Source organism: Panthera onca, chromosome B2 (assembly GCF_046562875.1).
Source record: "Panthera onca isolate mPanOnc1 chromosome B2, mPanOnc1 haplotype 2, whole genome shotgun sequence".
Classification (NCBI taxonomy): Eukaryota; Metazoa; Chordata; class Mammalia; order Carnivora; family Felidae; genus Panthera; species Panthera onca.
In genome coordinates this window covers 15,500,377-15,525,722 of record NC_138343.1, presented here as the reverse complement: position 1 = coordinate 15,525,722, position 25,346 = coordinate 15,500,377, and the positions used below count along the sequence as shown (strand labels likewise).

The 25,346-nt window shown below is 47.7% G+C and overlaps 1 protein-coding gene across 7 annotated transcripts in view; it reads left to right on the top strand.

The window, feature by feature from the left end:
- Nucleotides 1-25,346, top strand: part of PHACTR1 (phosphatase and actin regulator 1) — a 559,123-nt gene that overhangs the window by 487,140 nt on the left and 46,637 nt on the right. For 5 of the 7 annotated variants that reach the window (XM_078446625.2, XM_078446623.2, XM_078446627.2 and 2 more), the window contains 2 exons: nt 5,746-6,052; nt 24,308-24,555. In XM_078446625.2, the coding sequence (XP_078302751.1) occupies nt 5,746-6,052; nt 24,308-24,555 (555 nt within the window). The remainder of the gene's footprint in view (nt 1-5,745; nt 6,053-24,307; nt 24,556-25,346) is intronic. The other 2 variants (XM_078446629.2, XM_078446624.2) reach the window with 1 other exon arrangement.

The window sequence follows — 25,346 nt, the reverse complement described above, 5'->3', positions numbered from 1 at the left end:
GCAGGACGTCCCCAATCTATTCATCTCCGTCTGTCATCCTTGTCACAGAAATGCCAGTGGCTCATTAAACAGAAATGAGTACTGGGTATACGGCTCTTCATTTGTTTAGTAACTGCACACAGAAGCACACAGAGGGCGTATCACAAGCAGCAAGAAGGAGGCAAGAGGGATCTCGTGCACTGAATCAACTCGGTAGGAAAAGCGAGACATCTGATTAAGTATTTATTGCTTGAGACAAAATTTTGAAGACAGGTTCTTTAGGCAAACTTGTCTGAAATGTCCTTAAAGCATTCTAAAGCAAATAAAAGAGAAAAATTCACCCAGAAGGATATAGGAAATCTTTTCATCCCCGAGATGCTCAATGATAAGTGATTTTTATAAAGAGACAATTAAATGGGAAGTGCCATTAGACAAATCCGTTTAAAGACAAGTCCCTTAATTGCAGACGTTAGATTTAGGCACAGCTACTGGTGAGGTGAGTGGATCTCCGATAGTTTAGCTTTCAGTACTTTGGTCTCCTGCAGATTGGTCTTTTACTCTTTGTATGTTGGGGGCATAGAAATAGAACCTGGAGACCATGCCGCGGACCGGCCCAGGGGCCGGATGGACCCGATGCATCGTATCCCTGCCTCGGGCAGCACTGTGCTTCAAGCGGTTCGGCACCCTCAAATCAGTGGTTCTCCCCGATTCTTTCCTCTCACTCCCTGACTGGGGAGCACCTGGGAAGCAGCTAAACTCCAAACCCCTGGCTCAGAGATTCTCATTCAGCAGGTCAGAGGTGAAGCTTAGGGACCGCTTCAGTGGTGGGACCGCTGCAGGTGGTCCAAGAACTCTGCTTAAGAATGAGCGCCCTTTTGTGTTTCGTTTTCAGAGAACAGGGCAGGAGTAAGAAGTTGAGGGGTTTTCAAACATGGCTTGTAAAAAGTACACAGCGGGGCGCCCCGCACCCCGATAGAATCCCTGAGAAGGGCAGGCGGGTCGGCATCGGTATGAGGGTGACGCGCCCCTGGGGTTGAGGACCATGAGGCTGCAGGAGCCTGGGCTTCCCCACGCTCCGCTCTGGGCATCCCGTGGGGACAGCAGTAGCACATGTGGGAAGAGCCATCCAAATGCAGCTGGCCTTGACCAGTACAGAATCGGGCGGAATTAAACAGGGGTGCTGGCCATCAGGGCCGCGGGAGTTCGGGGCAGGAGAGGCCGCAACAGGGGATGTTGGGTCTTCAGTTGTGCTTTGAAGGGTGAATGCAATTTTGATCACCCCGCAGGAGCTGGGAGGGTGTTTTCGGGGGGCAGGTGTGACAAAAGCCCTGACTGAGGGTGAGCATGGTTCCTGAGAAACTCAGTGTGGAAACTTGGCCTGGCCAGGGAGCTGTAGGGCAGGAGGCACCGGCTGGGCTGGGCTGGGCTGGGCTGGATGACCCGTAGCACTGACTGGGGCAGGGAGTCCTAATGGGACCTCCGGCATGACACGTGCTGTAGGGAGATGCCCCTATGGGGTGCAGGTGGGTTACTGCTATCCACCCAGTAAGAGGAGTTGAGGCCCCAGACTGGTGCAGTGGCCAAGGGGGCGGAGAACACAGAAGTTTGCAGGGGACAGAAAGAGAAAGCCATAGACAGACACTCAGAATGGCAGACGACGTGCAGCTGGCTCCAGATCTGTTATGAGCAATGATGTGGTATTAAGATGTCGTAAAGATAGACAAACAGGCACTGAAACTTACTGAAGATCCAGGCTGCCTAGGCCCTCCTCACTTGTCTACCATGTTGGAGAAAGATGGGAATGGCAGAGCGAATTCACTGAAAGCTGATCATTCCAGCTGGTTTTACCCTTTTTCCCAATCTCCTCTCTTTATACCAGGTCTACGGAACTAAAAATTATCTTAAATAATTCATTTTCATTTGCCACACCTATTTAACTTATGACCGTGTAGAGTAAAACAACCGGAAAGGAGATGCAGGAAAAGAGAAGGGGTCCCCTGGGACCCCAGCATCTCCTTTCTTGAGCAATGAAAGTAACCCTGTTCGCTAGTTCGGTCATTACTTCCTTACCCGTTCTGACAGAATTCCTGGTGTTCCCTTGGCCATTTTCCTAGTGAAGAAACCAAGGAAGCTTTGCTGGAGTCGTGGTGACGGGAAGTCGTGTGGTAGAGTGTGTGCGAGACATTATAGGTTACAGAGATGGGTAGAACTCAAGGTAATCACTGTTCCTTCCCAGGTAGACCATTCCATGCTGCCTTCCTGGCTCTGCTTCCTCCTGCCCAAGCGAGTGAGCACCTAGCTACTGCCTTAGATCTGCAAAGGAAGGAAGGACAGGCTAAGAGTTCTTGGGTAGAAACCCTTCACACTTCCGTACACGTTGCATTTGCTAGGTTTGTGTTCTGAAGGCTTCCAAGAGTCAAGGGAGAGGACCCTTCGGTAGCAGGAACTGGACAGAGGGGGGTGAGTTTCTACATCTCAGCCACTTTGCGGTGAGCACCATTGGTCACGCTCCTGAACGTGGTTACCTTGTGTCCTGTGCTTGGGGGCTGGTGGCAAACAGGGTGAGCCTTTGTGGAGGAGCACGAGGGAACCATGGTCATGATTGGCTGCCATTTTGGCATTGGGGAGCAATCTTTTCTCAGGCCTCCTGGAATTGCTAGGTTTCCTCGTATCTCAGCTCTAGGATCCACGGTTTAGCGTCCATACAGCTGCGTGATCCTGAAATTTTTATCCACCTTACGCTCCCATTTTTCCCATCCCGAGAGTATCTATTTCTGGGGAAGGTGAGAACTCATCCCACAGCAGAGCCTCGTAGCATCAGCCCGTTCTAGAAACATGTTGTGAGCCACTCGCTCTGTGAGCTGGGCACCGTGCAAGATGCTAAGCATAGAAGGACAAGTTATCCGAGGTCCTTGTTCTCCAGGAGAGGAGACAGCTATCTAAGCAGGAAGTGCTGTTGGGTATCTTCAGACTCCGGTGCCGTTGTCTGTAAAAGTGAGATGCTGTGTGTCTATGCCAGAGGCTCCTTGTGAGGACTGAAATGAAAAGCACTTAGAACAGTATCTGGCACATGGTAAGCATGGGGTAAGGGGCGGCTAGAGTTATTTCTGTCATCATGATGCCACTGTTGCCGTTAGCACTGACCTACCTCGTGCCCAAGGTAGGTCTGCCAGGTGCAGAATGGAAGGAGGGAGGTAAGGACCCAGGAAGGTTCTTCAGGGCAGGTCATTTTTGAGCTGGATCTTGGAGGGAGAGGAGGAATTGACCAAGAAGACAAAACAGAGAGGAATGTTCCAAACTGAGAGAAAGTGGAGAAGGCCCAGGGGTGTGCAGACATCAGCTAGTTTGGGGAACGCAGTGGTTCTGGAGGGCAGGGGAGGCCTTGCATGCACACCTTGGGTTTCTCTGTGACGTAGGAGTAGCATCGTGCTGAGCGACGGGAGCCTTGAGGAGACCAGGGAAGATCGTGACAGCCCCATGTGGAGGATGTGAGGGACAAAGGCCACCCTGTGGGATTTAGGGGAGGGTGGACACTGAATTTGGGGGCCAGCAAATAGGTAAAATCCACAGGAGAGAAACAGTAGGAGATTCTGATCTACAGTCTTTCAGATATGGTAGGAGAGGCGGGGTTTTTTTTTATGTTTATTTATTTATTTATTTATTTATTTATTTATTTTTAATTTTTTTACAACATTTTTTATTTATTTTTGGGACAGAGAGAGACAGAGCATGAACGGGGGAGGGGCAGAGAGAGAGGGAGACACAGAATCGGAAACAGGCTCCAGGCTCCGAGCCATCAGCCCAGAGCCCGACGCGGGGCTCGAACTCACGGACCGCGAGATCGTGACCTGGCTGAAGTCGGACGCTCAACTGACCGTGCCACCCAGGCGCCCCTAATGTTTATTTATTTTTGAGAGAGACAGAGCGTGAGCAGGGGAGGGGCAGAGAGAAAGGGAGACACAGAATCCAAATCCAAAACAGGCTCCAGGCTCTGAGCTGTCAGCACAGAGCCCGACGCGGGGCTCAGACTCACAAACTGTGAGATCATGTCCTGAACTGAAGTCGGACGCTTAACCAACTGAGCCACCCGGGCGCCCTGGAGAGGCTGTGTTTAACAGGAGAACCAGAGTAGGCTTCAGGAGGGAAAGTGTGAGCATAGAGAGATGACTTAAACATCTAAACACAGACCATGGGAGCCATGGATGATGTGCCAGGAAGGTGGGATCTATTTCTATCTCTGGGGTTTAAACAAAGGAGTGACATCAGGTTGGTGCCCTCAGGATGTCACTTTGGCAGAACTGTGGGGGTTAAACTATGGAAGGCCACACGGGAAGCAGACAGATACTTGGAGAAAAATCTAAGTCCCCAGAACCCTGCAGTGCCCCCTGATGTGGATTCCAGCTGTCAAGTTCAGAGAGCTCTGTCTGCATCACACACATGCCGTACGGCCTTCCCCCTCCCCACCATCTTGCTCTTATTGGCTAGGCTTCTCCCAGGCCCACCCACAGCCCACAAGACCCAACCATGCCCCCCACCGGTGCTAGATCATGTCCCGGAATTTGCAAGGTCATCCCAAAGATGCCCCAAGGGCTGGTCTGTCCCGAAGCTCCCCTAAGTTTAGAGCATCTCTGGGAAGCTTCAGAGACATTGTCGTGGAACCAAGGGGTGTTGGGTGTGTGCATCTTCCACCGGGGCCCAGGAATGGGTAGTGGAGCCTCTCTACAGTTTGAACAGCCCAACTGTGGATGCCACATGAGTGGGCCAAGGAGCCCAGCCACCATGCTCAGACTTCATGGAGGTCAAGTGTGGAGGTGAAGAGATGAGCTAAATAGCCCACAGACCGTGGAAGCCTTGCCTCCCCGTGGGGGCACCTGAGCCCTAGGACCACGAATCCTCCTAAAGCATCATCCCCAGGTTCCAGATGAGGGAATTAAGGCTAGCAGTACTGATGCCGCTTGTGGAGGGACATGCCATTAATGGACTTGAACCTAGGGCTGGCTTCTAGTCCCATGCCTGTTAGAAAGTGAATTTGCAACTACGTGGATGGAACTAGAGGATAGTATGCTAAGCGAAATTGGTCAGAGAAAGACAAATACCCTATGACTTCACTCCTAGGAGGACTTGAAGAGATAAAACAGATGAACATAAGGGAAGGGAAGCAAAACTAATATCAAAACAGGGAGGGGGACAAAACACAGGAGACCGTTAAATACAGAGACCAAACAGAGGGTTGCTGGAGGGGTGGTGGGAGAGGGGATGGGCTAAATGGGCAAGGGGCACTAGGGAATCTACTCCTGAAATCATTGCTTCACTCTATGCTAATCAACTTGGATGTAAGGTGTAAATTGAAGAAGAAGAAGAAGAAGAAGAATTAGAAAGTGCCGGCTGAAAAGGATTATGTTCACGTGACAGTGGTAAAATTGTAGACACCATGGCATTTCCTAGAGCAGGTCTGGTTAAAGTTCCAGGGGTTTCTGTGATCACATAGAGCGCATTCACTTCCCCTTCCTGCTGCTGGTGAGCCTAATACTTAGCCTGATGGCCGTGTGACCCACACGGCTAATCCCTGGGTCCCTGAGCTCCCTCGAGGCGGGAAACCAGAGCGGGTGGGTGCGTGGTGGGGGCACCAACCCTGCTGGTGTCTTCAGTGGGGGCCCGCGTCCGTGCCCACAGTCCCAAGGTGGGTACGAGTGGTGTTCTAGGTCTCTTCCGCCCCCCCCCCCCCCCCCGAACTCACGTGTGCCTCTCGCCCTCCTTGTGCTGCAGATCCTGGCGCCCCTGTGAAATTGCCTTGTCTGCCAGTGAAACTGTCCCCTCCGCTACCTCCAAAGAAAGTCATGATCTGTATGCCTGTAGGGGGGCCAGACCTCTCCCTGGCGTCCTACGCGGCCCAGAAGAGCGGCCAGCAGAGCGGGGCCCAGCACCACCACACGGTCCTGCACCAGCTGCAGTACGGCAGCCTCGGGCCGCACCTGCCCTCCACCACCGGCTCCCTCCCCATGCACCCCTCCGGCTGCAGGATGATAGAGGAGCTGAACAAAACGCTGGCCATGACCATGCAGAGGCTGGAAAGGTAACTGGCGGGGGACGGGAGGGGGGGGGGCAGGGGGGGGTGGGCGTGGCCGGGTAAGGTGGTCGGGGATCTGACCATGACTGAGGAACATCAAGACCAGGGTAAGGGCTCATTCTCACTTGGGGTGGGGGGCGGGGGGCGGGGGGGAGTTTGAAAGTAAAACCAGACCAAAAACCGAATGTCAAGGGAAGTATGGAAGAAAAAAAAAAAATGTCGCCTGTTGCCAAACTATAGAACAGTCACATTTATCGGAAAGGAGAAGTGGGACATCTGGATGGCTCAGTCGGTTGAGCATCTGACTCTTGATTTCGGCTCGGGTCATGATCCCAGGGTTGTAAGATCGAGCCCCACGTTGGACTCTGTGCTGACAGTGTGGAGCCTGCTTGGGATTCTCTCTCTCTCTCTCTCTCTCTCTCTCTCTCTCTCTGTCTCTCTCTCTCCCTCTCTCTCTCTCCCTCTCTCTCTCTCTCTCTCCCTCTCTCTCTCTCTCTCTCCCCCCCCCCGCCCCTCTCCCCGCTCTCTCTGAAAAAAAAAAAAAGAAAAAGTAACAGATGTATCCACATACGTACTGTGTAAATAGCATATGTGTAAATATATAAATACATAGATATATAATACATATTAAACATTTATGTTTGTAATAAATTATATATTATATAAAATATATATTTAATGTAAGTTTTAAATATAAATATATTGATATATGTACTTATATGTGAGTATATGTAAGTACATAAATATATATAAAGAGTAACATATATGTGTTTTATATATAACACATATGCTTCTATAACAACATTTCTTGAAAACATATACATACAGTTATTAATAGTGGAGGGCACCTGGGTGGCTCAGTCGGTTATGCGTCCGACTTCTGCTCAGGTCATGATCTCAAGGTTCGTGAGTTCAAGTACCACGTGAGGCTCTGTGCTGACAGCTTAGAGCCTGGAGCCTGTTTCGGATTCTGTGCCTCCCTCTCTGTCTCTGCCCCTCCCCCACTCGTGCGCGCGCTCGCTCGCTCTCTGTCTCTCTCTCTCAAAAATAAATAAACATTAGGGGCGCCTGGGTGGCTCAGTCGGTTGGGCGTCCGACTTCAGCTCAGGTCACGATCTCACGTTCCGTGAGTTCGAGCCCCGCGTTGGGCTCTGGGCTGATGGCTCAGAGCCTGGAGCCTGCTTCCGGTTCTGTGTCTCCCTCTCTCTCTGCCCCTCCCCCGTTCATGCTCTGTCTCTCTCTGTCTCAAAAATAAATAAACGTTAAAAAAAATTAAAAATAAATAAACATTAAAGAAATTAAAAAAAAATAGTGGCTATCCCTCAGATGGGGAGAAGGAGAGAAATTCTTTTATTTTTCTATTTCATATATTTCTGTACTGCTAATTTTTTATCTTGTGTATATTATTTTTATGATGGAGAAAGATGATCTGAATATAAAATAAGAAAGGATGAGAGCCGGCAGGACAGCAGCGGAGAAGTAGGGGGCGAGGAGAGGTAGAAAGGCACGCACTTGTTTTTGCTGATGAAGGAAGCGGGGTGCTGTAGTCTGATTACTGAGCCGTTAATGTTTAGCCACACCTGATGCAGCCCCCTCCTTCTCCAGAATCCTCCTCTAGTTACCTTGCTGGGAGATCTGCGAAGAGAATCTGAAGGACTCGTTCTGAATTGTGTGTGTGTGTGTGTGTGTGTGTGTGTGTGTGTGTGTGTGTGTGAGAGAGAGAGAGAGAGAGAGAGAGAGAAAGAGAGTGTGTGTGTGTCTGTGTGTGTGTTCAAATACCACCCCACTTCTGCCAGATTTCCCAGTGTGATTCCAAGGCGTGTTGCTTGACCTAATTCCCTAGCATCACAGGAAGAAAGTGTTGCACTCCGCCGTGCAGAAGGTGTCTGAGTTCAGGACCGTCTGTATCTGTCCCAGAGCAGTGACAGCTGTTAGCTGGGTCCTACAGATGGGAGAATTGTAGTCTGGAGGGCCCGCTGGCCACCAGAGGGCCAGAGGCAAGATGAACCTGGTCAGGAGCTTTCTGATCTAGTGTCCAGACTCTCAGCCATGTATTCTGGGTTTGGGTCCTAATTGATTCCAGAGGAAGTAGCCGTTGCTGGGAATTCTGACTTGATGGTATATCAATATCCACCCTCACTGAAAAAAGATTGCTTTGGCCCCTTACCATCCTTTCCAACTACTGTTATCGTTAATAAGGAAGGGAGTCATTTCAAATTTGGATGGCACTTTTTCGCCTTTGATAGACTATTATCTTAATCCTCACATCAGCTAGGGAGGCTGGGTTAGTAGAGAAACTAAGGCAGGCTAAGTGAGCTCCCCAATGCCAGCTTCTCGGAAGAGTGGTCCACAGATTGCTTGTTGGCCATCTGCAACCCTATAGATACAGAAACTGAGAGCAAGCTTTTAGACACTTTCCTAGTGATTGGACAATGATTTTATGTCTGTTGAGTATGATAATAGGAAAGGGTTTCATTTTTTATGTATTTTCTATTATGTTTTACAAAAGCATCATTTTGTGATAGATTGAAAATAGAAATATCCCAACCAACCGGCCAACAGAACTGGTCCTTCCTCACAGATGTTTTGAAAAGCACCATCCCAGGTAGTGAATCGAGGGGACACGTCCCCCAGCCTGGCTCTTCCTAATGCAAATCCAGACCTCTTTCCGCAATAGGACAGCTGTTTTCCTGGAGACGGCTAATACTCAACATAATTCCCGATCCCCACGCCGACTATATATCCAGTAAGTCTTTGTATCTCGTAGGAACTTGAATCAATTGAAAGAGATTCTCGCAGGAACTCAGGACAGCATGTTAGTTGCTCAATACGTCTCTACTCAAAGGATGCCATTTTAAGAGTTTCCATGGAAAGTACTAACCAAGTGACACGCTGTTCTTCAGTCATTTCTGCGCATGTTTGCAGAACATTTCAGTTGAGTGTAGACCAATGGACAGGTCTTTTGGACCCAAACCAGGTCAGGTTCTTTACTGAAATGAATCAAAGAAAACAGATCTGTTCTGTTCCATAATATCACAATATAATATGGACACGGGTAGGAAAGGGAACAGCACGACCAAGGCAGCCCCCTGTGCTCCGTGCTACCCTCAGACTCTTATTACTTCCTGTCTCACTCCCTTCCTGTCTTCGGTCAAGACACAGGGTTGTTCTGATAGACCAGCCAGGACATAGGGAATTCATGTATATATCACTCTAACAAGATCACCCTCCAGAGAAAGAGAAGCCTACCACTGAAACAAATAAAGGTGGAGAGATTTTGGAGGCACCTGGGTGGCTCGGTTGGTTGAGCATCCGACTCTTGATTTTGGCTCAGGTCACGATCTCACAGTTCGTGGGTTTGAGCCCCTCAGTGGGCTCTGTGCTAATCAGTGCGGAGCCTGCTTGGGATTCTCTTTCTCTCCCTCTCTCTCTGTTCCTCCCCAACTTGCGCTCTCTGTCTCTCAAAATAAATAAATAAATGTAATAAATTTTTTTTAAAAGATGGAGGGATTTTTCTGAGCATCCAGGAGTCCTGGAAGGATCTGAAGCATTGAAGTCACAGGCCACCTTTTAGTTTAGTGCGGGATCCGCCGTTCTCTCTGGTGATGCTGCCCTTCTTTTTTACTGCCTAAAACTTCTCCTGGTTGCCTGTCAACATGATTTCATTCTTGTTCTGACCAAATTTAACACAGAAAGGAAGAGTTATTTTGCCCTTCTCTTGCTAATTTCCAGTGATCCCAAAAAACACTGAAAGAAGGAAGACACATTACTGAGCACTTATGCAAAGTGCGTGCCACCTGCAAAGACCCCGGGGTCTCATGGGATGTCACGTGTACGGCATTGGTGCAGACCTGTGGCCCGATCCTGACGGAACACTATAAGTAATGCGAAAATCGAATGAATAATTAAGCAGCATTCGTGCCAGACTTTGGGCCATAAATCTGAATAAATTGTCATGTTATCATTGAAAAGGACCATAAAAAGCATCCAGGCAGCCAGCCCACTGGCTACTGCTGTGTTCCTGACCACCTGTCCTCTACTCCCCGTGAGAACAGGAACCTCCCTGGGTCCCAAGATAGCCCACCCCGTTGTCAAGAAGGTGCGATTATTACAAAGTTATTTCTTACATTAGGTCAAAAGCTTTACTTCTCATAACTTATACCCCCTCAGTTTTCTTTCCCTGCCTGTGAAAAGCTTCCCAAGCTTTGAAGGTAGCTACCACTGACTTTATGAAGGGCTTCTCTCCTCTGCACGAATAATCCCTAACTCATTATAATAATCATTTATTGAGATGGCTTCTAGACCCTTTATCGTCTTGTTCGTGGCCTCCCAAGAACACTCTCAATCCGTTCCAAATCTGTTCTTACTCGTTACTCTAACCTGAACTTGCTCAATGACACAAAAATGTGACACGGGGTTGGTTGCTCACAGCATTGGCTCACCCGTTCTGGGGGGAGGGGTACAGGAGGAGGGAAGGAACTAGAGACTAAGCTGAAGCAAACTTGAAGAGGGCCGTGTTTACCGAGGTCACGGGGCTGCCCTCGCCTGCGTGGCCAAGCTGGAGGCCGCCCCCGCATCACAGTAAGCGTCTAGGATCCAAAATCGTAAACTGCTGGGATTTCAGCCTGACACCTTTTCTTTTTGCCTTTGATTCCTCATCCGTAAACCAGGGAAAATAACACCACCAGCAACCTCGTTATTTATGGAGAATGAGGGACTTAGTCCATCCAATCAGTTGTCTTGCTGCATGGCACGCCCTGAAAGTGTCCAAGAGGCAGTAGTGAATGTTACACCAGATTCCATGGAAAGTCACCCTTCAGTGGCCCCTAAAAGGCACATTGCAAATCGGTTTGATCCAGTCTTGTTGGAGATTTTGTTTTTGTCGGTTTCCTGAAATCACATGGTCTTCGTTTCCTTTCCTGATGATTCGTATCTTTTTTGAAAGTGATGTTTTATCATTCCAGGTATCATGTGGTTTTTAATATCTGCAGTACGCTCTGTGATCTAGTTGACATAAATCCTGGAATTCAGACCTAAAATCGTAATCATCCACTAATTTTCTCATCTTAATTCAGTTCATCGGTTCCTTGTCCTCTGGCTTCCCTATTAGTAAAATGACGATGGGAGGGGCGCCTGGGTGGCTTAGTTGGTTAGGTGGCCAACTCTTGATTTCAGCTCAGGTCATGATCTCACAGTTCATGAGTTCGAGTCCCACATCAGGCTCCACACTGATGGTGCAGAGCCTGCTTAGGATTCTCTGCCTCTCTCTCTCTCTCTCTCTCTCTCTCTCTCTCTCTCTCCCTCTCTCTCCCTCCCTCCGTCCCTCCCTCCATCCCTCCCTCTCTTCTACCCTTCCCACGCAGTCTCTCTCTCAAAATAAGTAAACTTTAAAAAAATTTTTTAGGGGCGCCTGGGTGGCTCGGTCAGTTAAGCGTCCGACTTCGGCTCAGGTCATGATCTCACGGTCCGTGGGTTCGAGCCCCGCGTCGGGCTCTGTGCTGACCGCTCAGAGCCTGGAGCCTGTTTCAGATTCTGTATCTCCCTCTCTCTGTGACCCTCCCCCGTTCATGCTCTGTCTCTCTCTGTCTCAAAAATAAATAAAACGTTAAAAAAAAAAATTAAAAAAAAATAAAATAAAATAAATTTTTTAATGTTTATTTTTGAGAGAGAGGGACACAGAGCACAAGCAGGGGAAGGGCAGAGAGAGAGGGAGACACAGAATCCAAAGCAGGCTCCAGGCTCCGAGCTGTCAGCACAGAGCCCGACGTGGGGCTCGAACCCACGAACCAAGAGATCATGACTTGAGCTGAAGTCAGACGCTTAACCCACTGAGCCACCCAGGCACCCCTTAAGGGAATACACTTTAAAGGATTCCTGCTTAATTAAGGAAAAGGAAAATTCATACTTCCAATTGCTCAGGCCAGAAATCTGAACATCACCCTTAACGCCCTTCTTTATCTTATATTTCATGTCTGATGGGTCTGCAAATCCTATCAGGTCTATACTGAGAGCCACTTTGTACCTGCTCCTGCTACCCAGTGGCCTAACCTCCACTGTCCCTCCCTCCTGGTCTCCTGTTTCCATTCCTTCCCCTTCAGTCAGACAGACAATGTGCAACAAAAATCAGATCATGACATGGGGCGGCCTGGGTGGCCCAGTCGGTTAAGTGTCCGACTTCGGCTCAGGTCACAATCTCACAGTTCGTGGGTTCGAGCTCCACATCAGGCTGTGTGCTGACAGCTCGGAGCCTGGAGCCCTGCTTGGGATTCTGTGTCTCCCTCTCTCTCCGCCCACCCCCCGCTCGCACTCTGTCTCTCTCTCTCTCTCTCTCAAAAATAAACATTAAAAATTTTTTTTTTCAAAAATCAGATCATGACTGAATTCGTTTTCGAGGACGGCCATCACAAGGGACCGCAGACTAGGGCACTTAAACAACAGGAGTTTCTGTGCTCGCAGCTCTGGAGGCTGGAAGTCCAAGATCAAAGTGTCACAGGGCTGGTTTCTCCTGAGTCCTCTGTCTCCTTGGTTTGTAGATGGTCATCTTCTCTCCTGATCTCTGCTCAGGACCTGTCCCACTCCATAACCTCATGTTAGATAGATTGAAGTAGGTTGTTAGCTCTAATGTGAATGTTTCTGGGAATATGGCTGTATGAGCAAGTCCAGACCAGTGATGGTCAACCAGATGCCGAAAGGCTTCCAGAACCATGTTGAACTCTCAGCAGTGCTTCTTGAGTACCACATGCCAAGCATTGTGGTAGTCACACAATAACATCTGTGGCCTTTCCTTTAAAATAATAATATTGATAAGTGTAGGTATATGACTAGTTTAGTGTGCTTGCTTGTAATGTCCCCATTTTTATATTTATATATTAGCTGGGGATTAAGTTACTACCTGTCAAGAATATTAAAAAAAAAAAGAAATAACTTCAACTTTGGACAGAAGCAAATGAAATCAGTAGCCCCCGCCCCCAAGATTCCTTCGATCTTTCAAATCCCATTATTCCAGAATTAGAGAACTTTCAAAGGGCACAGTTGATTCATAGTCCTAGGATAAATCCATTCCATGGTGACAAGTACTTTTTTTTCATGTGACCTCCAGGGTCACAGGGAATTCTAAAGAATAATTCATGGTCCTGAACTGGATGATTTCCAAGGGGTTTTTTTTGTAGCCATAACAGTCTAATTACCGCATTGGCTTGTGTTATAACGCTTCCGTCTACAAATCAGAGTGTTCTGTGATGGTAAGCAGATGTACATTGGTGCCCTGGCAAGGACGAAACTGAGCACCTAAATGTCATTTGCTTATAAAGTAGCACTGGTTTGAAGAAGTTCAGCGTTTTGTTCGTCACATATGAAACAACGTACGTTTTTAAAGAAATGCGTTTCCGGGAAAGGACTCTCCTCCTCGTATTGATGACCGTATTTGTCCCTGACCTCAACACCGGTATCGTCAGCCTCTTACTTTAGGTCATATCTTTGTGAAGCATACATTTATCTTCAAGTGGTGGCACGTCGGCAGCGTTTTATAATTTAACTCTCATTCTAAGGGGGGGCGTGACGTGATTTCAGTGCAAGGTGAGGTCACTGGGAGCAAGACCGATCTTGAGCTTCGAGGTGAGGAGCAGACTGCTTAAAAGGAAGGTTAATGAGACCGCGCAAACCACTGGCATCTTTTGAAGTCTTAAGAGGATAAAAAAAGGGAAGTATATTTTCAAAAGAGAATCTGCTCCTGAATTCCTACGTGTGTGTCAGCAGAAACCCTGCTCTTGCCCGATGCATGACTGTTGATTCTTTGGTCTTCTCAGAAACCGTTGTCCGGGAAGATTTTTCAGGCAAAAAATACAAAAACGCTAAAGGAAGTGTTTTGATAAATTCATGGGCAATATCCATAATGACTGGTTGATGAAAAATGGCCAGGGTTTAAGTATAGCCCTAGTTAAAACCGCCACCCCCAGCATTGACCGATAGGAAGCTCACCACACCAGCATTATCCTCTGAGAAAGCAAACCGGTTTCTCCATTCAGCTGATGAGGAACCAAGCCTGGTGTGTGAGACCCTGGTGAGTGGCCCAGCGGGGTCTCAAGCATAGGCCTCCTCACTGCACGTCCTACCCTCCTGGCATCCAGCCAAGCGTGACCCAAGACTCCTGCTGGTGTCTGCGGACAAAGTCGTGTGAGAAAGCCACCACTGTTTGGCTCCTCCATCAGGACCGGAGGATGCTGGGAAGGGTGGGCTGCGGGTCAGACTGTGTGTGCCTTAGGGTTTTCTTTTCTGACACCCAGCCCAGACAGGATTTCAGAAATGTGGGTCCCTGGTCCTCGTAAAGGGCAGAGAAAGGGTTGTGAATGAATGAAATTAAATTTATCACCACTGCTGGGGAGAAAGAGGCTCCAAACACATTCTCCACTCGGGAAGGCTCAGACCCTAGTCTATATATAGAACGGCATAGTTTCCTGCTGACTAAAGTCCCACCAAAAAAAAAAAAACCCCCACAAAAAACAAAGCTCTGATGTTGAGTTTCTTATCTTAGAAGGCCACGATCAAACACACAAAGCGTGCCTGCTTGCCTAAAATGAAGCAGATTAATGATTTTCTTGGATTTCAGTGGTTATTTCTGTCACTCTTCAGCCTCGGGCGCTGCAACTTGTACCCTAATTTCTCACACGTTTTTGGTCTCCAGGAAGAAAACCGTTCTCTCTCCCCTCCGAAGACTTTCTTTGTAACTCGTGGGCACCAGAACTCAAAAGCTCTTCCTCAGGAAGTCTCATTTCACTTTCAGTGTTACATTTGTAGATAATCAATTTTCTCTGTCCTTCGAGGAGATTAACTCCGTCTTAAAAACTTTAACGAAGCGTTGCGTCTGAAATCCGATGCCAGAAAGCGGTCTCTCCTTATTACACGTTTTCCTTCAGTAAGGGATGATAAAATGGTCCCCAAGTATTTTCAAGGAAGATTAGGATTTAAAATAGACGGTTTTTAATTTCAAAACCTGTCCCCATTTTTCTAAAAGAGTATCAAAGGTGTTTGATAATCCCCCGACGCATGGATGAGGCCCAGTGTCCTTCTGTGCCTCTGCCCGTTAACCACGTGATGGAGGTAAAGCGATGATTATGAAGCTTTCTTGTCAAGAGGCCAACTGTGGTCATGACCCTGAATTCTTGTAGAGGTTTTGACATGCATTTCTTTATGAATTATTAAAAAAAAAAAAGCTGTTTCTCCCTTACCATTAAGACAGGCTCTTAATTTTCAAAGTCCAAGGATTTCTTAGAAACATGTGACTATTTAAATGATAGGAAAATGGCAGAGGGGAGGTGGATGGAAATCTGAGGGATACCTTTGTAATCTCAATCTGTGTGTTTCCTACTTGGCTTAATAAGAGTCGAAAGGGGGAGTCGGATTTTCCAAAGACTCAATCAGTGTTATTCTTCTTGGATATAGGACTGAGTGAGCAAATAAAACTTTTCATTTCTGCGATGTATCGTGGGGACACGACAAAGGAGCAGAGAGTTGGAAACGCATGCTTTTTCTGATGTAGGACTGCCCTTTTGCTCTCAAGCTTTTAGAAGTTTTCTGTTTTCCGTGTGTTGAAAGCAGTAGGCATCCCATTTGAGGTAAATTTTTCTTTATACTCTCCTGTTGGTTCTTTTTTTTTTTTTCCTTGAGGGAAGATACCATTTTTGGCCAACGAAGGCAAAACAGCGTCCGCATCCTTGTGGGCTTACGTTTCAGTGGAGGAGACCGATGAAAACATAATGTGCTTAAAGCAGGGAGGGGGCACTGAAGAAAAATAAGGCAGGGAAGTGGGACGAGATGATGGTGAGGCCTTTCTACCCTCAGTGATATAGGCATTAATGTGGCCACAAGATACCCACTGCATTCCCCCTTTCTAGTGACAGCACTCCATTATCCAAGGCTGGATTATTCAGCCTCCCAGTTATTCTCTCTCTTGCGTCCTCTTCTGCCTGAACACCTGCTCACCCTGAAACTATTATACTGCCTGAGTCCAGAATTCAGACCTGCGTCTGTGTTCCATAATAGCCTTGGGGCTCTTCAAAGCAAAATTCCTAGCAAGAGAGTAGTTGGGTTCTGTGAGGATCTCTTACCCTTGCTTTTTGATGGGTGGAAAATTATGTTTCCCAGTGTGTTTTCTGGAATTTGGGGTGCAGATTGCATTTCACAGCACGTACATGTACAAGAAAATCGTCGGCATCAAGGGTTCTCTGGGACAAGACGGCATGGGTGATGCTGAGGGCACAGGCTCAGGACATAAACCCATGTTTATGTCCCTGCCGTGATCACAACCACGTGATCACTTGTTTTCTGAGAAACGTAATGCCCTCGTCCGTAAGATCATAACAGTACCCTTCCTAACTTTGCAGTGTTTTGTGCAAATTAAATGAGATGATGAACATTTGCAAAGCACTTTTCTAGGGCCCTTAAAGGACCATTTGTGTTAGCTATTGTCATTGTTTGGCAGGATGCTCCCTGCTCCTTCATCCTGAGCCGTGGAGCCCCTGCTATATTTAATGCGTAGAATGGAAATAGTCAAAATGGCACAGCTGTCCGATGTGTCGTAAATATCATTGCATGTTCATCCCTAAGACATTTGCTGAGAAAATTACAACATTTGGAGCTACGTGAAGGGGAAAGAGAATCTCCTCTTTTTCCCCATCCGTGGAGAATAATTTAGGGCCTTTGGTGTTTATTTAAATTCATTATAGAATGTCATAGAAGAAGAAACCACCTAGATTTCGTCTAGCCCAACTACCTTACCTTACAAGACAGTCTAACTCTGGACAGTCTTAATGGAAGTGACCTGATGGGCTATGAGTATAAAATTGGAAAACGTGAGTATAAAATGGGAAATGAGCTGGGTGGCTCAGTCTGTTGAGCATCCGACTTCAGCTCAGGTCATGATCTCGCGGTTCGTGGGTTTGAGCCCTGCTTCAGGCTCTGTGCTGACAGCACAGAGCCTAGAGCCTGCTTCGGATTCTGTGTTTCCTTCTCTCTCTGCCCCTCCCCTGCTCACACCCCGTCTGTCATTTATGATTTATAATTTATAATTAAAAAAATTTATTAGAAAACATAATGACCTTAACTCTTTCTTACACATGTTCTGTGCTCACATAGTCCCAAGGTGGAAGGCACGTGGGTACCATGACATTCTTCCTTGCCTAGATCTCTTTGCCTCATCTCAGATTATTTTCTTAGGGAAACACTCTCTCGATCACGGTTTCCAAAACCTTAATTCTCCTTCCACAAGGATATTTTCCCTACGACGGCAAGGCTCTAAAGGTCACGGGGATCGTTATTTTATGAATTAAATCATAGATACAATGCATCCTACTGTGATTCCAGGAGACTTCAGTTCAAATATTTGCCTGACTTTTCCATCAGTTCCAAAAGCATGCACAAAAACGGGGCTGGGGGATAAAGATAATTAATAACCCGCCTCCATCAGCGATGCTCACGGTCGGTGGGGCAGGGGGTAGATGCGCAGACACGTAATCACAACGTAAGGTGACCAGTGCTCTCTCAGAGGTGGGCTCAGGGCCTGGAAGCAGGGAGAAGGGCCTGGTTTCTATTAGAAAAGTCAGAAAAGGTTGCTCAAAAGCAATGGCACATGAGCTATCCCCGAAGGGAGGGGGATGCCCCAGGCCACACTCCGAGGGGATAGTTCGGAGCCTGAGCAATGGCAGGAACAGAGAGGAGGCAGGAAGGCTCCCAGTGTGCTTGGGAAGCAGCAAGCAGCCCAGTGTGGCTTGCTCTGGGGTGAAGAATAGTAACAGAGAAAGGAAGCATAGGACCATCTCATGAGGCGTCCCCCTAGTCCAGGCCACAGGGGGTGGACTTTATCACGGTGACAGTGACACCCTTCAGAAGTCTCCAGTGGGAGAAGTACCCGATCAGACCTGTCTGGCAGCCCTAGAGATGGTGGGGAGGGGAAGGTTCTGGAAGCAGGGAAAGGTTCAAAGCCATAGCAGGACTTCCGCTTCTGCCTGGGCAGCGGTACGGTGACGTCAGTAAGGGGTAAGGTTCTGCTGTCTTACTGCCTGAGATCGGTAACGCTTGCACCACTGCAGCTGTGACCTTGGCCGTGTGCCTCACTTTTCCTCTCTAAAACGGGGGGATAACAGTAGTACCTACCCAACAGGGTTGTTGCGAGGCTTGCCTGAACCAGTATGTGGCACAGGGTGAGCTGTTAAAATGTCAACTGTTACCCTCTTTGTGTGCAGTAGTATGGTAACGGTAAAAGAAGGTTCCATTCGGGAGGCGGGGATGAGAGGCCTTATGTTTACCTGTGGTTTTAGTTCCCAGGCAGCTAACTGGGGAGAGGAACCATGAACACAAACCACAGGCAACGAGATCCGTCTGAATGCCAAGCAAACTCAGTGCTCCATCCCAAGGAGTTTTGCCGTGAATGGTCTAGAAGGGATGTTATTACATGAGTCAGCTTTTTCCTCCAGGAGTTTGACCGGGTCCCCAGTTGGTCCCCAGGGACTTTTGGCAATGTCAGGTGATATTTTTGGTTGCCACACCTGGAGAAGGTGCCACTGGTATCTACTGGGTAGAGACCAGGGACGCTGCTAAGCCCCCTGCAGTGACCCTCACCACAAGGAGTTGTCTGTCTGGCCTGAATGGGAGTCGTGCCGATGCCGAGAAAATCTGGTCTAGGCCATTATTCAGCTAAAATGTGAGATATGCATTCCTGGTAGCACATCAGTTGAGTGTAGGACAACTTTTCTCTAAAAGTTTTTAACAGTCGCGTATTTAGTTTAACCTAAGTTACAAACACACGTAATAATTAGCACATAAAACCCGTGGTTACAAAGCTGTTGCTTAAGATGAGGCTGAAATGGCGTTTGTGTTCTTTATTTATGTTTTAATTTGGGGGAGAGACAGAGGGGCACCTGGGTGGCTCAGTCGGATGAGCATCGACTCTTGATTTCAGCTCAGGTCACGATCCAGGATCGTGGAATCAAACCCTGCATCGGGGGGCGCCTGGGTGGCGCAGTCGGTTAAGCGTCCGACTTCAGCCAGGTCACGATCTCACGAGCCCCGCGTCAGGCTCTGGGCTGATGGCTCGGAGCCTGGAGCCTGTTTCCGATTCTGTGTCTCCCTCTCTCTCTGCCCCTCCCCCGTTCATGCTCTGTCTCTCTCTGTCCCAAAAATAAAATAAAAAAAAAACGTTGAAAAAAAAAACCCTGCATCGGACTCCACACTGAGCATGAAGCCTCCTTACGATTCTGCCTCTCTCTCTCTCTCTCTCTGCCCCTCTTCCGCTCACGTGCACTCTGTCTCTAAAATAAAAAAAATAAAATAGTATAAATGGACTTCAAATATGGCGGGCGCGCGCACACACACACACACACACACGAAGTGAGTGTAGGTGTGATCGAGGTTAGGAAACGTTGGTTTAAGCCAGCGGTCAGAAAAGCTTGTTGTTTTTCCATTGACTGTATTCCTCATGCGGTCCTTTCATCCCTGTGACCTCTTCATTTCCATAACTGGAAGCCTGTACCTCCCACTCCCCTTCACCCATTTGCCCATCCCCCCCACCCATCTCCCCTCCGGCAGCCACCAGTGTGTCCTCTGTATTCATGGGTCTGTTTCTGCTTATTCGTTCTGGTTTTTAGATTCCACGTATAAGTGAAATCATATGGTATTTGTCTTTCCCTGACTTCTTTCACTTAGCATAATACCCTCCAGGTTTATCCATGTTGTTGCAAACAGCAAAAATCTCACTCTTTTTTATGGCGGTGCATTATTCCATTGTGGAGATACAGATATATGTCTGTCTCTCTATATAGACATATATACCACATCCTTTTTATCCATTCATCTATTGAGGGACACCTAGGTTACTTTCATGTATTGTATTTTTTGCCACACCGTTCTGACGTGTGTAAGGTGATACCTCATTGTGGTTCCGATTTACATTTCTCTGATGATAAATGATGTTGATCATCTTTTCAGGTGTCTGTTGGCCATCGGATGTCTTCTTTGGAAAACTGTTCAGACCCTTTGCCCATATTTTAATTGGTTTGTTTGTTTGATATCGAGTTGTAGAAGTTCTTTATATATTTTGGTTATTAACCCCTTGTTGGATATGTCATTTGCACATATCTTTTCCCATCCAGTAGGTCGCCTTGTTTTATTGATGGTTTCCTGTGCTGTGCAAACGCTTTTTCTTTTGGTGTATTCCCAATGGCTTAATTTGCTTTTGTTTCCTTTGCTTGAGGAGACAAATCCAGAAAGTTGTTGCTAAGGCCAAAGAGAGCCCTACCTATGCTCACTTCTAGGATTTTTATGGTTTCAGGTCTTACATTTAGGTCCTTAATCCATTTTCAGTTTATTTTTGTGTATATTGTAAGAAAGTGATTCAGTTTCATTCTTTTGCATTTGGCTCTCGAGTTTGCCCAGCAGCATTTATTGAAGAGATGGTCTTTTCTCCATTGTATAGTCTTGCCTCCTTTGTTGTAGACGAATGACCATTAAAGTGTGGGTTTATTTCTGGGTTCTCTGTTCTTTTCTGTTGACCTGCATGTCTGTTTTTGTGCCAGTACCATACAGCTTTGTAGTATATCTTGAAATCTGGGATTATGATCCCCCCACCCCCGCCCCAGCTTTGTTCTGCTTTCTCAAGATTGCTTTGGCTCTTTGGGGCCTTTTGTGGTTCCACACAAATTTCAGAAAACATTTTCTGATCGCTCAGATAGTAAATATTTGAGGCTCTGTTGCAACTACTCACCTCTGCCTTTTGGGGCAAAAGAGGCCAAGGCAGTCAGCGTGATGAGGTCCTCAGATGAGTCAACAGATGAGTCCCTTTCCCAACCTGACCCCTTACAATGCAGCGTCCAAGATGAAGCCTTTAAACTCCGTGCCCAAGGGTGGCCTGTGTCAAGGTAGAACGCTACCCTGGTTAGTAAGATTGAAAATACTTCCAAAGAAGTAATGCTATCTTGTACATGTTTCCTCCACCTTGCACCTGTACAGTTAGTGGGGTTTGTCTTTAAGTTCACAGTCTTACCAGTATCCCAATTCAGTTTTTAGGTACGGCGTACTAAAACATGATGAGTTCAAATTCCCACCCCCTTCTGTACTACCTGGGTCCTCACGGGCCTATAATTGCCCTCCCAGAGCCTCACTTTCCTGCCTACTAAAACAAGGATAATGACACTTCTCCTGCCGAGTTTTATAAAGATGAAATGAGATGCCAGATGTGGAAGTTTCTAGAACAGTGGACAGCCCGACCAGTAAATGTTCACTTTTTCCACTCCCTCCTTTCCTTCTCTTCCTCACTTCTTCCACATATTTGATGAGGATGCCCCCTTTTTGTCGTTAAGCCATTGACGAAAGTGCCTGCCCTTCAAGGAGACTACAGCGTGGCTGGGGAGGGGAGGCAGCAAGCAAACAGATGATCACAGTTTTCGCAGTGGTGGAGTCCCTGGAGACATAGGCATCACTTCAGGCATCGCCTGACACAGATATTAAAAGCTACATAAAATTAACCCCGTGGAGGTGGGAGGGGAGCACATTCCAGGCCAAGAGCATGTAACACGTCGTTGCATGTGGCTGAGGGGTAAGTTACATGGAGACAGGGAACAGGGAACGAGGGTGGGTTTAATAATATGGGTCCAGAGGATACAGGAGTGCTGATGCATAGGGCACGTGCACCCCGATGTTTATAGCAACGCTTTCAACAGTAGCCAAACTATGGAAAGAGCCTAAATGTCCATCAACTGATGAATGGATAAAGAAGATGTGGTGTATATATACAACGGACTGCTACTCGGCAATGAGAAAGAATGAAATCGTGCCATGTGCCGCAACGTGGGTGGAACTGGAGGGTATTATGCTGAGTAAAATAAGTCAGAGAAAGACCGATATCGCATGTTTTCACTCATATGTGGAGCTTGAGAAACTTAACCGAAGACCATGGAGGAAGGGAAGGGGGAAAAAAATAGTTACAGAGAGGGAGAGAGGCAAACCATAAGAGACTCTTAAATACAGAGAACAAACTGAGGGTTGATGCGGGGGCAGTGGATGGAGGAAATTGGTGATGGGCATTGAGGAGAGCACTTGTTGGGATGAGCACTGGGTGTTGTATGTAAGTGATGAATCACGGGAATCTACCCCCAAAACCAGGAGCACGCTTTACACACTGTATGTTAGCCAACTTAACAATACATTACATTTTAAAAAATAATAATAATATGGGTCAAGTTGTGCAGGGTCCTGCACATCGTGCTGTGTTTAAACTATTGCTCCCAGGCTGATGGTTTTCACTTCCCTTTAACAGTGAGAACTTTTCCTGGGAGCAGATCTGCTAAGTGACAACTCTATTATAGAAAACCAGCCTTTACTAAGACTGATGTTCGGCTAGGTGTTCCCCTTCCTGCCCACAAACGCCAGGGGTGGAGGCCAGATGTAATCAGGTGGTCCGTTTACGTTGATTTAGTTCTTGGCCTTGACTAGTATAGCTCATAAAGTGTTAACTGGATTTTCCCTTTGTGTCACTCTTGGAGCATTGGTTTTGTGGACGGGGCAGGTATTCAGAGTCCTAATGGGCGAAGCAAGGCGATCTGGGGTTTTGGCAAGTTGCCCTGACAGCGGTGTGAACAGTCTGAAGCTGAGAGTTACTTTGAATCCACTTGGAAGGCCATTTCTCTAAATACCAGGAGAGGGCCTCGTTTACAGGCACGTCACATGCACGAACCCTCCTCTTACGATAGGTTTACCTAATTTTGCCCCAGGAGACTGGGGCTCAGAGAGGTTAAATAATTAGCCCATCGTGAAGATTTGACAGTCATTGGCAAAACTTGAACTCGGATGTGTATATCTTGACTCCTCAGACTGAGGTCCCATAACAAACTTCCCAGCCTCCCCTCAGCTAACTCTCCTCTCCTTTGTTTTTTCTTGCTGCCCTTTGGCTCCCCAGTGACCCGCTGTGTGGGATTATCTGGGTATTTGTCTTCTACCCAGCACCTTTCCTCACATACCGCTGGCAGCCAGTGGATATTTATGAATCAGACCCTTCTGATGGATGCACCTCGCTTCCCCGGGAGGCACCTTTTTTATCCTTTGTATATCCTTGTGGTAAATTAGACATTCTATCACCTGCTAGATGCATACTTCAGCAAGATGAAGTGATTGGCCAGGCGGGGTCTTCAGAAGTATCTCGAGGGCCCCCAACAGGTGCTCGCCGATCACCATGACCAGTCCCTGTTTCATGAGGTGGGTGGCCTGATGCCTCGCACCTGCCACCGTGGCCGGCGGGCCCTCCTTACGGTCCTGTCCTCCTCGAGGCCTCAGTCTCCCCTGCACCTGTTGTGAAGGAGGAGAAACCACGGCCTCTTGTTTATCACAGCCTAGCCGTGAGGCTGAATCTCTTACCTACCTTTGCATGATCTTTCTCCTTTCTTCATCCTCTTGAGACAATTTGGAGCCTTCTGTCTTTTAATTTTTTTTTAGCATTTATTTATTTTTAAAGGACAGAGAGAGAAAGAGTGTGAGTGGGTGGAGGGGCAGAGAGAGAGAGAGAGGGGGAGACACAGAATCGGAAGCAGGCTCCAGGCTCCGAGCCATCAGCACAGAGCCCGACGCGGGGCTCAAACTCACAAGCCGTGAGAGCATGACCTGAGCTGAAGTCGGAAGCTTAACCGACTGAGCTACCCAGGTGCCCCTATTTTTTTTTTTTTAATTTTTGCTATGCACTTCCTAATTTGCCTACAGTAAACTTAAATGGTTTTCATAATGAAGCAAACCATTTTTAATTAAAATATATATTTTATCTGAATGGGTTCAATTTAAGAGGTAAAGCCAAGAACGTCCTCATTGTCCCCTGGACAACTGATCTACGAAATAACCAGACTGACATGACCCGTGGCTGCTGAGAGTCTGACACTGTCCTTGGGAGAGAAATCCCTCTAAGGCATCCAGGGACCTGTTGACCCTGATGGTCACACATGCATCTCCAGCCTCGTGGTCCCGCCTCTACTCTTCCTCTACATCTCCATCCATGACATTCAAAATTATTTCAATCTCCTGGGACACCTGGGTGGCTCAGTTGGTTGAGTGTCTGACTTTAGCTCAGGTCATGATCTCATGGTTCATGGGTTTGAGCCCCGCATCGGGCTCTGTGCTGACAGCCCCTTCGTCCCTGAGGACGGGGACATCGGAGTTTTAGAAAGGTTCTGATGCATTTATGCGACATGTTCGCCAGAAGTAATGGTCTCTCTGCTTCTTGCCTTCGAACAGCTCTGAGCAGCGGGTCCCCTGTTCCACTTCTTACCACAGCTCTGCTTTGCACTCCGCTGATGGCGTCACAAAAGCAGGACCTCTGGGCCTTCCGGAAATAAGACAAGTGCCAACCGTCGTGATTGAATGTGATGACAATAAAGAAAACGTGCCTCATGAATCCGACTACGAAGACTCTTCCTGCCTCTACACAAGAGAAGAGGAAGAGGAGGAGGAGGAGGAGGAGGGTGACAGCTCTCTGTATACCAGTGGGTACCTGCCCCCCCCCCAGCTCTTCCCCGGGGTGGGGAGGGGGGAGGAGGGAGGGCGGGGCTCATGGGGGGAGCTGCCCGCCGCTCCGGGTTCCAATCCGGGCGTCCACTGGCCCGGGGTCATAGGGCAGCTCAGTGAGGAAGATGAAAGGGTAAATGTCCCCCAGGGACCCTCATAGCTGCAAAACTTGCACCATCACGCTGCCCCTTTCTTATCTCCTAGGTGGCTTTTTCTTCTTCCGATTGCTTCCCTTGGGATCCGACCCCCTTTCTGGAAAAAAAAAAAAAAAATGAGGGAGGGACCCTGAAACTCAGTTCCAGTCCACAAAGTACTCAGAAATACTAGCCACTGTGTATGCAACAAATTCATTTGTAAACGTACCTCAGTGTTCCAGAAGGCCTGAATTTAAATTTCTCATTTAAGGCCTTCACCTGCGCCAAGACCCAAGCAAAGCAAGGGAAAAAAAAAGCAAAGCCCCAAAGCTGTCCTTCTGGCCGTGAATAGTAAATTGTAGTTAAGTGAGTACACACTGATTATTTGGTCAGCTTTTTTTCTTTTTTGTAAGTTTTTCATGTTTGTTTATTTTGAGACAGAAAGCAAGCAGGGGAGAGAGAGGGAGAGAGAGAGAGAATCCCGAGCAGGCTCTGTGCTGCGAGCTCAGAGCCCGATGTGGGGCTGGATCTCACAAACCGTGAGATCATGACCTGAGCCGATATCAAGAGTCAGGTGCTTGGGGTCCCCAGGTAGCTCAGTCGGTTAAGCGTCTGACTTCAGCTCAGGTCATGAT